This window comes from Grammomys surdaster, unplaced genomic scaffold, assembly GCF_004785775.1.
Source record: "Grammomys surdaster isolate TR1022 unplaced genomic scaffold, NIH_TR_1.0 125635, whole genome shotgun sequence".
Classification (NCBI taxonomy): domain Eukaryota; kingdom Metazoa; phylum Chordata; class Mammalia; order Rodentia; family Muridae; genus Grammomys; species Grammomys surdaster.
Genome location: NW_021620473.1, coordinates 1,187,574 through 1,199,262, shown reverse-complemented (window position 1 = coordinate 1,199,262; position 11,689 = coordinate 1,187,574). Strand labels below are relative to the sequence as shown.

At 42.8% G+C, this 11,689-nt stretch overlaps 1 protein-coding gene across 2 annotated transcripts in view; it reads right to left on the bottom strand.

Moving 5' to 3' along the window:
- Positions 1-11,689, bottom strand: part of Prmt3 (protein arginine methyltransferase 3) — an 88,913-nt gene that overhangs the window by 33,220 nt on the left and 44,004 nt on the right. For both annotated transcript variants that reach the window (XM_028787446.1, XM_028787448.1), the window contains 2 exons: positions 5,940-6,127; positions 4,004-4,090 (listed from right to left, as the gene is read on the bottom strand). In XM_028787446.1, coding sequence (XP_028643279.1) covers positions 4,004-4,090; positions 5,940-6,127 — 275 coding nt within the window. The remainder of the gene's footprint in view (positions 1-4,003; positions 4,091-5,939; positions 6,128-11,689) is intronic.

Below are 11,689 nucleotides of genomic sequence, written 5' to 3'. Positions count from 1 at the left end.
TAGTAATAGAATAGTAATAGTAATAGAATAGTAATAGAATAGAATAGAATAGTAATAGAAATAGAATAGTAATAGTAATAGTATAGTAATAGTAACAGTAACAGTAATAGTAACAGTAACAGTAATAGTTGTTCAGGTCTTTTAGAGCCTATCTATAAGTATAAGTATAGTTATAACAGGCTTATTAAACTACTTCAGTGAAAACTTTCTCCAGAACAGAGGGCTGCTGGGTGTGGTCACACATTCTTGTACTCTGGTACTTGAGAAGTAACACAGGACCACTGCAAGCTCAAGGCCAGCCTGGGCTCTTAGTAAGACCCTGAGTCAAGAAAAAGAGTGAGGGAGCAAGAGGGAGAATCAGGGAAGTCAAGTAGCACTCAGCCTTCAGGGAGCACTTTGAAGCTCACCACTTGCCCCGCCTACCAACTCTTCAACAGTCCAATCCTGATGGGGACTTTTCTCGGGATGTAACCTCACCCTAATGACACACCCTGCACACCACCTCTGCGTCCCTTCCACAGGTGCTGGTCAGACTGTCAGGGCAGCAAACGGTCAGCCTGGCCTTATTCTACTGTATAATAACTACCATTAATTTTTTTCACTTAAAATTTGTTTTTATTGCCGGGCAGTGGTGGCGTACGCCTTTAATCCCAGCACTTGGGAGGCAGAGGCAGGTGGATTTCTTAGTTCGAGGCCAGCCTGGTCTACAGAATGAGTTCCAGGACAGCCCGGGCTACACAGAGAAACCCTGTCTCGAAAAAACAACCAAAAAAAAATTGTTTTTATTTATGTGTGTGGGTCTGTGTATGATATTTGCACATATGTGTGTATGTCAGATGTGAGTGAGTGCCCAAAGATGCCAGAAGATCATGTTAGATCTCTTGGAGCTGGAGTTACAGAGAGTTGTGAGCTGCCATATAAGTGCTGGGAACAGAACTCAGGTCCTCTGTAATAGTAGTAAGTACTCTTAACCACTGCACTCCTTTTCTAGTTGGTTAATAATTATATTAAGTATGAAATAGAATTTGGAAACTCATAATTAGAAGAAAAGCAAGAGAAACATAGTGAGGGTTGGCTTAGAGAGGCAACAAATATAGAACTTAAAAATGATTGTATACATAGTTTAAGAGGGACTTAAGAGATATTAGGAGCAGCATCACCAGTGAAGAACACTGACTGCTATTCTAGAGGTCCTGAGTTCAAGTCCCAACAACCACATGGTGGCTTACAACGATCTGTAATGGGACCTGATGTCCTCTTCTTATGTGCATGAAGACAGAGCGTTCATATATATATGTACACACACGCACACACACACACACACACACACACCTTGATTAAAGAGAAAAAAATTAAAGCTGGTGCATTATTCCTGCCTCAGTCTCCTAAGTGCTGAGATTAGAGCATATGCTCCATGCCCAGCTGAGATGTTCTTCTATGCTGGTGAGGGGTTTAGAAAGATTGCATTATAAACTCGCCTGGCACAGTAAGAAAGCACACAGGTACAGGTACACAATGACATTAAATGCAAATTAGAAGACACAGATGAGGTTGGGGAGATGCTAAGCAGAAATCAGCATTTGTGCAAGCAGAGACCTGAGCTAAGGCCCTAGCATTATGAATGAGGCCCTGAGCACGGCTGTGTACCTTTTACAGTAGCACTGGGAGGCAGAGGCAGGTGGATCTCTCTTGGCCTCAATCTAGCTTAGAAGTTGAGTTTCTGCTTTAATGAGAGACTTTGTCTCAAGGTAACATGAAGGCAAGTGAGGAAGACACCCAGTGTCCTTCTCTGGCACACATACATGTATGCAAGCAAACACACACACACACACACACACACACACACACACACGCACGTACACACACACACCATATATAAAGAATCAAAACAAATAGCAAAAAGCTAGAATTCACAAGATCAAGGTATTTGTTGTAGTTTTATAGTCAACAAGCTTTAGTAAATTAAAATTGTTTAGAAATGTTCATTCTGTGTGTGTATGTGAGCAAGAGAGGGGTTGTGTAAAGACAAGGTGTCTGCTCATGGAAGGTTCGAACCACCCTGAGCCCTATCAGCCCGCAGCACACACGCTGTGGAAATTAAATCCAAGGGGTACTCTTGTTATTTTGAAAAATCCAATTTTCTCTAGTTTTTTAATTAGACCACAAATTTGGAATCTCATTAGGAAACAAATGGCTGTGCATATATTTAAACATGCTTAACTTCTTTCTTAGAAACGGTCTATCTTGTCACTATGTAGTCTAGCTTCAGAACGAGAAATCCATAGACTGTTCCCTCTACTCAAAAACAAGAAAGAAACTTCTCCTCTCACTCCCCAGGCTGCTCCACAGCCCTCCACTGGTCACCAGCATTGCCTGTCACTGGCTCTGCCCATCTCCAGAGCTGTCTGTTATCAGCTCACCAGCTCTGCCTGTCATCAGCACTGCCCAAACAGAAGCAGAACAATTCTAATTAGATACCCATCCTCTGAAATATGTCTGCACTGGATTATTCTTCATGAGCACAGGGGCTGCCTCAGAAACTATGTTTGTACAATAGCTCCAGACTACAAAGGGGTGATGCAGACAAAAAGAGTGAGCCAGGCTGTAAATGACAAAGGTCACTAGGAGCACCAGGTTTTAGAAACATCCTCATGTCAAGCTCCTGATCATATGAGCATGTTATGAAGGAACAGGTTTGTTGGAAATGCAGATGCTTAACCAAACATCTCAGTCCTCTCCAAGAGACAAGATTTAAAATCTCAAAGATCTATTTTTTTTAAAGGACTTTCTATGAGTGCAGGTCAGGGGGCAACTTGAAAAATCAATCTCACCTTTCACTTTTATATGAGTACTGAGAATTGAACCCTTTACCAGCCAAGCCATAACTCCAGCTGAGGATTTCCTTTGTATTTGCTGAAAAGGAGAGATCCATGGCCTACTTCCTCAGCTAAATCTAGCTCTGTCTTGGTTTGACTGCACAAAGATTCTCCCTTTAACAGCTGCTAGACTACTGGGTCACCATGTCTAGAGTGCAATGCATTCCACCTGTTTCAGATGCATTTTTAGTATGGCTTCCTGCACAGTCTTATTCGTTAAGGCTTCCTCATGTTCTTTTGGTGAGTCTGACAATTCCACTAAGGAACAAGGCTTTTTAGGGAAAAGATAGAGCATTTTGTGCATGTAAAACCTTACAGAAGTTTCCAGTCCTCATGAGGACAATGCAGTATCCTAGACCAAGCCAACCTAAATGATCATGACAACTGAGTGTCATGCCCATGTGCTCAAGGACTGTCACACTCCTTTCATCACAGGAAGATGCATTTTACCATAAACTCTGTGATGAGACATTCTCAGAGGCATTAACATTCAGAACTACATAGGAACACCTGCCTCTCAGTTAAAACTTCTCACAATTCCCTGACAGCTTGGGCTTAAATGGCCTGGATCCCTCCATACAAGTATGCTGTCCCTACAAAGACAGAACTAGGCTACACAGTGAGACTCCATCTCAATAAACAAATAGACCTACAGCCCAGGTCAAATACGTATTTGGATCTGCCTATCACTCTACGTCTAAATTAGGTGTGGGGACCTACTGGGAGGCATACAGTAAGAACTTTTGTTTTTGAAGATAAAATAGAAAGTTCTCCATTGAGTATGATAGATAATAACCAAAAAAAAAAGAAAGAAAAATAAAAAACCAAGATTGCCCACATCTGTCTACTAAATAAACTAGCTGTAGGAGACATGGCCATCTAGCTGTGGTCACCCTTCACCTCCTGAGAGCTGAAATTTCAGGCACTCATCAGCATCCCCAGCCGCGGTGACTTTTCTGAATTCTAGTCATCTATTAAGCAGATCTGTCCAGTGATAGCAAAGGCAAAGACAGACTGTCAATGGCAATAGCTGTTTTCATTTATCACAAGTCTGGTAATTAATTTATTACTCTGCCAATCAACTGCACTGCCAATGAGATCTGTGGAAGTGGGAAGAGCCAGCTTACCGTGCACATGGCCGCCTTTGTGGTTCTCAGGGTAAAATCTGAAGAAAACTCCAAGTCTGAGATAGATGTGGTGTGGCAGTCTATATGCTTCCCATCGGAAAGAAGAAAGAAAAGATCAGTAAACAAGAACAGCAACGCCTGGCTACCGCAAGACATCTGCAAACCAGAGTTCCCTAACTTCTAATCAGGCACCATTCGGAGGAGTCGTTCCAAGCTAAAGGAATATTAACAGTTAGTTAATGTTTCTCTAAATCAAGTTGCTATCTCCTGCTTTGATTTCCTGTAAGCAATAGTATCTATGAAATCACTCTTTACTCTGCCATTTTGCTGACACACTAATGACTTCCAAATTTAAAACCTAGTGTTCTGTGCTTGACCCAAGATCATCTTACATACTATCACTACACATCACCCACATCTGCCTGCTGTGTTTCCGGCTACGACATTAATCGTCTTAGAGGAAATGGTAACTTTAAACACATGCTGGTGAAGGGAAAGACTCTCAGGAAAAATTTATCTCTCAATGTATTTAAAGGTGTTTCTTGAACAACAGGAAAAACCACAATAATTCAAACCAAACAGCAGAAATGAGGATTCATCTTTGAAAGAAATAGCTCATTTCTTTGTGTTCTGTCCTGGCTCGAGTTCTCCAAGTCACTTTGGGAAGGGGTGGCAAGTGGTAGAATAGCCTGGGACCCATAGCCTGGGACATTACCCTCTTTAAGATACTTGAAGAAACATTCTAAAGAAGGTTATAGTGTAGGGCCTTTTAGGTGTAGGAAGAATGAAAATAAAACAACGCTGAACAGGCAAGTTTGATATCACAGAGCATCTACTAAACACGCTGGAGTTTCAGTCCTAAACCAGCTACCTCAACTACTCATAGCAATTTAAGGGATCAAGCAAAGTTAGCACTCCTTCCCCCTACTTCCTCCTGCGCTGCAGTAGAGCCAAGGTGGCAGTAACTCTTCCCCTCTGCTCTGATTCAAACAGCTCCACATGCCTCTTCCTACCAGGGTAGCAGAGCATGAAGCAGGCCCTCAGGGCATCAGGGCGCCCAGTGGCTCCACAGTTAATCGGGCTTGCTTGTTGAGGAGTCTCCTTTATGCAGAGAATAGCTATATACTACAAAAGGAAGGAGACACTGCCCGAAACCCACAGCTGAAATCTTCACACTCTTCAATACGTGTGACTCGTCCTGCCGAGCTATGGTGAGCCCATGTAAAATCAACAGTCCCAGTAAATCAATAGGTTAACATGACAAAAATAAAATACAGAAGGACTTAAGGAGGAATTCAAAAGAGCTGCCATGTAGTTTCAGTTCAGTTCATGCTAATTAATCTAACGAGGCTGGAAGAAGTCTGAGTAAGAACTTAGACAGTGGAGTATAAGATGAAAATAATGATCTATGAGAAGGCAGCTTGGGGCCAGGCAGCAGATGCAGGCCTCTGGCCCAGGAGGCTAGACTACATATAAGTAATTCAACCAGTTCCTGACTTGAACCTGAAGGGCAATAAATGGAGTAAAGAGAAGTAATTCTAAGCAATGAAGGCCTAGAAGCAAGTTTGAGCCTGCTTTAGAGTAAATTAAAGTCAGAGGAAGCCCACATGGAAAGTCAGTAAGAAGACACCCTCTACTGTGACTCCAGGTCCTTGATCAAAGAAACTGTGAACTAAAAGTATTGGATTTTCTTACCTGCGCCTGTCTGTGTGTGCAGACATCCAGCCTCTCAGATGCCATGAACAATAGTCTACAGCTTGAACAGTCCTCACTTGTAGTAAATGTAAGGGAAGTAAGTGATAACTAAAATGTGATGCATGCAAGCCACATGCAGATACTTCCTCACTTTGCCTAAGGGTTTTCTGCACATCTATGGACTGTGGCTTATGCAGGGACTCAAGGTCCACAGACACAGAGGGAATGCTCACCCACCTACCTTGATATCACAAGGGTCTGAAATAAGAGTCTTGTGATCTACAACTTCCACAACAGCTTCTGGTATAACTGCTTTCTTCATGCAGGACATGTTGAAGCCATAGACGTCATCCCAGAAGGCAATTCTATCAGCATGCTTGTTCACGTCACTCACGGCCACAAGGCTGATGGTGCAAATGTCAGGGTAGACTAGAATAAAGAAAATGCCCATATATATAGCAGCTTCTTCTCAAGGAGAGGATAATTTTAAATGAACTAAATGTAAATATCAAACCTATCTGCATAGACTACTTAGCAGGGAGAGATTAATGAAGACAGAGACTGAGAGGTAACCAAGTTACCCCAGTGCCTATAATCATGATGGTAAGGTCAGCATCCCAACAATAGGCTCCTATTAAAATTACTATAATAACCTTAAAACAAACATACTAATATTAAAGTTTAAAATATGACAACTTAAAAAACATCCCTCTAAATTGCTATTTCATATATTCCCCTAAAGTACATAGATGGAGAAAAACTATCCAGAAAAGTCTGTAGTGCCACAGGGGAGAACAATCACCCTGGAGTTTTATGGGCAGGCAGAGGAGCAGCTCACACCGTACTTTTATTTAATATAAAATGATCATTAAGTATGTTCCAATCTAAATTAAACTCTGTGGATACAAATTCCTACTCTCAAGAAATTTGTTCTTATCTATTTATTTTGAGACAGGATCTCATGTTGCCCAGACTGGCCTCAAAAGAGAAAATACAAGGCATTGTGAATCACCAAGCACCAACAAATTCAGACAAGGCGTTAGCAGGAGAAGCTGGCAACCATGTTTAAGAATGGAAGCGAGCTCACAAGTGAGGATGGAAAGAGCCATGTAACAGAGTGAGAGAGGGCATCAGTCACCATTAAGGGTTGGCACTTGCATTCTAACTAGACAACAGAGACACAAGGCTCGAAAGGGCTTCTGCAAACCACTGTAGTGAACTGGACTTTATTGTAAGAATGATAACTCAGGGACAACTTTACCGAGAGCAGCACTGTGATCGGATTCCGGGTTTAGAGCAATCATTTGCAGTGCTACGTGAAGAATGACCGGGAGGCAAGCAGACATGTTCAGAAACATGTAATGATCTGGGTGGTGAAAGCCAGGTCAGGCTACGGCATGAAGAGGAAATGGAACGGAAAGACACCCGAGAGGTGGCACTCAGGAATGACTAGCTGAGAGGAGGAGGAATCAGGACTAGTGCTTGGCTTTCGCAGTCGAGCAGAGTGTCAGCTTTTACAGGGCATCAATATGGGCAGACCCAGGGAGAATGAGTGCATTGCTTTGGGCACCAATGAAAATGCCAGTAAGAAGATAAAACATAAGAGGTGGAATTATCTGAGTCTAAGACACAAAACTGAAGACCACAAGCATGCAAATACAAGCACAGCAGAAGTCTATGAGACCCAGCACCAGATGTGTCACCAGTGCCGGAATGTACAGTACAAGAGAAATAGCAAAGGGGGCTTAGCAGAGATGGAAGACAGTTAAGATAGCACTAAAGGGGCACTGGGGAATGATTTAGAGCTAGAATAAATTCTGTGGGATAGTAAACACATGAAGTTTACACATATAACAAACACAGGTCAGAGCTTCTCTTTCTTGTGACTTACATGGAAATTAACTTTTCTTGAGAAAAGCTCAAGCACCAGCTTTCAGGGAATTCATGAATTCAGAAAAAAAAAGTCAGTTACATGTTCCCATATCACCAGCTAATCTTCAGAGACCACCCTCTACCTCACCTTTAGAAACTGTATTATTCAAAAACAATAGCTCTAAGTTATCTTTAAAATAAAGGCCAGCATAAGATCTGCATCAAGAGGCAGGACACAGGCCCTAATCTGCCGCATAGTCCTGCTTCTGCAGAGGCTATGCACACGATTTTGCTGGCTGCACAGGGCCATGCTCACCTCCTCCTTTAGCATGGCAAGCACTCTGGCTAGTTCCACTCTGAAGAATGCAAATTCCTCAAAAAAAAAACTACTTTGTTGTTAGCATCTGACTAAGGACAGACTCACCACTACAGTTAATTCTGAGTCACATCCTTAACATGTAAAACAGTGAAGACAAAAATGGCTCTTGAGGCAGCGTTGGATATCTGGCTAGCTCCTCATACCCTTTACAGGCCTTTGAGTCACAACTGCAGCTTTCTTCACTATGTCCTGAAGAGCACAGTACAGTCAGGTCGGCAAACATCTTTGGTAAGGCCACCACTTTAGGTTTTGGAAGTCATTTTTGTTGTTGTTGTTGTTGTTGAAATGACCACTTTCTGTGGTTATTATGAAAGCAGAATGGCTGTCTGTGTTTAATAACGCCTTGTCCCCAAGACAGTCAGTGGGCCAGACCCAGAGATCCTGCCAGAAAAAAGAGGTGCAATCTCAGGCTTGTTGACTGTCACTATTAGAGTACCACTGCTCTATGGGTCATGGGAACTAAACACTCTGCAGCATTCATTACACATGATCTGGATAGTCACAGGAGTTAGTATAGTTCACAAGGCTCCGTCTCAGACCATGATCAAAACCCTCGCTGCATTGTGTTTTTGTTTTTTTTTAACATCATCATTGGGTTCAGCAAACCACAGCTCATGCCTCAACCCAGTCTGCTGCTTCCTGGGTTTGTAAACTCACTGTAAGACCACTGCTCTAGCATGCTTACCCACCATCTACAGCTGTAGTGTGCTACAGTGTCAGAGCTAGAGAGAGCAGGGATGTGGCCTGTCACACTGAAAATACAACCCGGACATTTACCGAAGCTGCCGGTCTGCCACCCTCTCGAGCTGTGTGGTGTGCTAGGGACACCGTGGAGAATAAAGATGGCACCTTCATAAGGAAAACTGTAACAGATTTCAAGTTACGATTAGAGAAAAAGCCAAGGGCAGAATGCTGTTTCAAGTGCTGCAGCACAATTTTCAAGCTAATTATATTTCAAAGGTTTAAAAATCCTATTTTTGTTTTTTATTTTTGAACTTAAAAATGGTTTTCTCATCTCTCAGGAAGACATGAATATTTATAAAGACTTGTAATTGGTGCTAAAGGTCAGTGGGGTTCGGCATTCACCTCGGCTCAGCTGCCTAAACCTTGGGCCAGTGCCAGAACCCCAGGACCCTTTACCTTCACATTCTCACACATGTGTCACTTGGGTTTTTTTTTTTCTTTGTTTTTGTTTTTTCTTGTCAGATAGAAGCTATAATTGAATAATTATGCCTCTTTATAGGTGAGGTCGGCCAAGCGCTGATTGGACAAAAGCAGCCAGTTACCAGACCATTTATAAATCCATGGCTCTGACATCTGTGTCCTTCTCGATTCACTGCCCAGAATTCATCTGTCACTGGAACAGCTCATGAGGTGAGCAGTGTAAGATGGGGACTCCTTTATCCCTAGGGAAGGCCTTATAAACTTCTGGGCCCTAAAGGAGGTGTACAAGAATACAGTTCCCACAAAAGGAGAGCACATGGGAGTCAACTCATTGTAAACACTTGCCAACTGACAGAGCAAGAGTAAAATAAAAAAAGTAGAAATTAAATACTCACTCGGGAACTGGACTTATTCCTCTGTATTACCTTAAAAACAGTGAATCAGCTCCACTAGTTTAGGTAGACTTAATATGTAGTTGGAATATACTTTGAAAACTATGTACAGAAAAAGGGAAATGACATTATCAGGAGATTTCTAGGGAAAAAAAAAAAAAAGAAAGAAACCCACTAAAATACCAAATGTGGTGAAAAGTTGTGAAGAGCAAGTGGACAGTTAAGCATAGAGACAGCCAGGGAACGCTAGGCCCCAGATCCAGCCTCCATGGCTTCTGTGTGCCATCATCTTTGTGTAAGTGTGACACTCAATGTGCTAGAAGGTGCCATGCTCAAACCCCGTTCACCACTATTTAAGGCACAGGCCAGTGCTGATCTTGTTTCCAGCAACAACACAGGAGGAAACTTAATACACACTGAAAACCACATCATACCAAGAACCTCATCAAGACTTTGAGACGATATTCTACAACGTGGCTATAATCATAATCTCCACTGTACAAAGGAGACTGAAGGTAGGGAGGTAAAGCAATGTCAAGAGGAGCAGTCCTCATTAGCTAAGAAGACAGCTAGACAGCTAAGCAAGTCTTGAGGTCTGCCCAGACACCAGACTTCCCACCGCATGCCCGCTCATTGCATTGCTCTTCAAACTCGAGAGTTCCACCCTTATGAAGCAAATGAGCACTTGTTAGAAGGGAAAGGAGAAAGGGCACTATTAACAAAACTAAGTGAGCAAAGCAGAAACGTGGGCCTGCTCATTTTGCTAAGTGACAGATGACAGGACAAAAATAGCGGGTGAAAAGGGAACTGCCCAGCGGCTGGGATAACCGGAAGCATGCAGGGGAGGATGCTCATGAGGTACCTTCTGATGTGTATACGGCAGAGGCAGGGCTGTGTTCCTGCATATTGATCTACTGCCCCCAGGGAGGCACATGGCAGAAGCCAGTTTTCTACAGTCCACTGCAGGCCAGGCTGGCAAGCTCTGGTAAAGGTGACAGTGTCATCTTTAGGTGCCTACACAGCATAATGTGTCAGCCACAGGTAGTAGCCTCCACTCTGCAGCCCATGGGTCCTTTCAGAGCCCTCATCAATTCCCACTTGTCACAGTCTGTAGCATTCCTGCCCTTTAAGTCCTTTTTCCATTGACTGGGGTAATGTCAGTTTCTTGCAACAAGTCCTCTCACCTCAACACTATAAAGGGAAGCACTAAAAATAAATTCTTAGAAGAAGGACTCTGCCTCTGAACTGTGCTCAAAGGCCTCTTCTCTGAAGGCTGACCAACCATACTTTAAAGCCCCTCGTGACTGTTTGTCCCTGTAAAGTGAAGCAGAGAGCTGTTATAGGCTGCTAGTCATCCTGCTTAGAACTGTAAAAAAGCCTGGAAGAGCCCAAAATGCAGTGGGATTCTTAGTAGGAAGGGGCGTGCTTTCACAGTCCTGGACTGTGTAATGACAAGACAAAAAACAATTCCTTTCTGGTAATGAGGAAGATGCTGCCAGCAATAGCTTCTCAGTTCTCTTCTGCTCGAAATGATTTTAGAGTCTACTGCTGATTTTGAGCAAATTCCATAAGAATTACTTCTACATGCTATTAACAGAATACAATTTCAATCTCTCCTGCTCCCGGGCATGTCAGCTTTGATTTCCCACAGTGAGTGGCTGGGCTTCCTCACCTGAACTGACTCACTCTGCCCTGTTGTGATTAGCAGCTATGTTACCGATGATCTTCGAAAGCTGCTTAACAGCTCACTCTTAGCCAAGCTCTAATTACTCATTTAGTCATCTGTATTTGAAAGGATGCTCCATTTCTTGTTTTTATCAAAGGGTTACAAGTAAGAAAAAGGCACAGAAGGTTAGTATCAAAACTCTTTGCAGATGACTGATTGTTTACATAGGAAATCCTTTTAGAAATAACCACCAAGCTCAGCAAAACTATAGGCCCTAAGCTAAGTTTAAGAAAGAAAGAAAGAACCGGGCGGTGGTGGCGCACGCCTTTAATCCCAGCACTCGGGAGGCAGAGGCAGGCGGATTTCTGAGTTTGAGAGTTCGAGGCTAGCCTGGTCTACAGAGTGAGTTCCAGGACAGCCAGGGCTACACAGAGAAACCCTGTCTCGGAAAAAAAAAAAAAAAAGAAGAAGAAAGAAAGAAAAAAAGAAAGAAAGAAAGAGGAAGGGGCAGGGGAAGA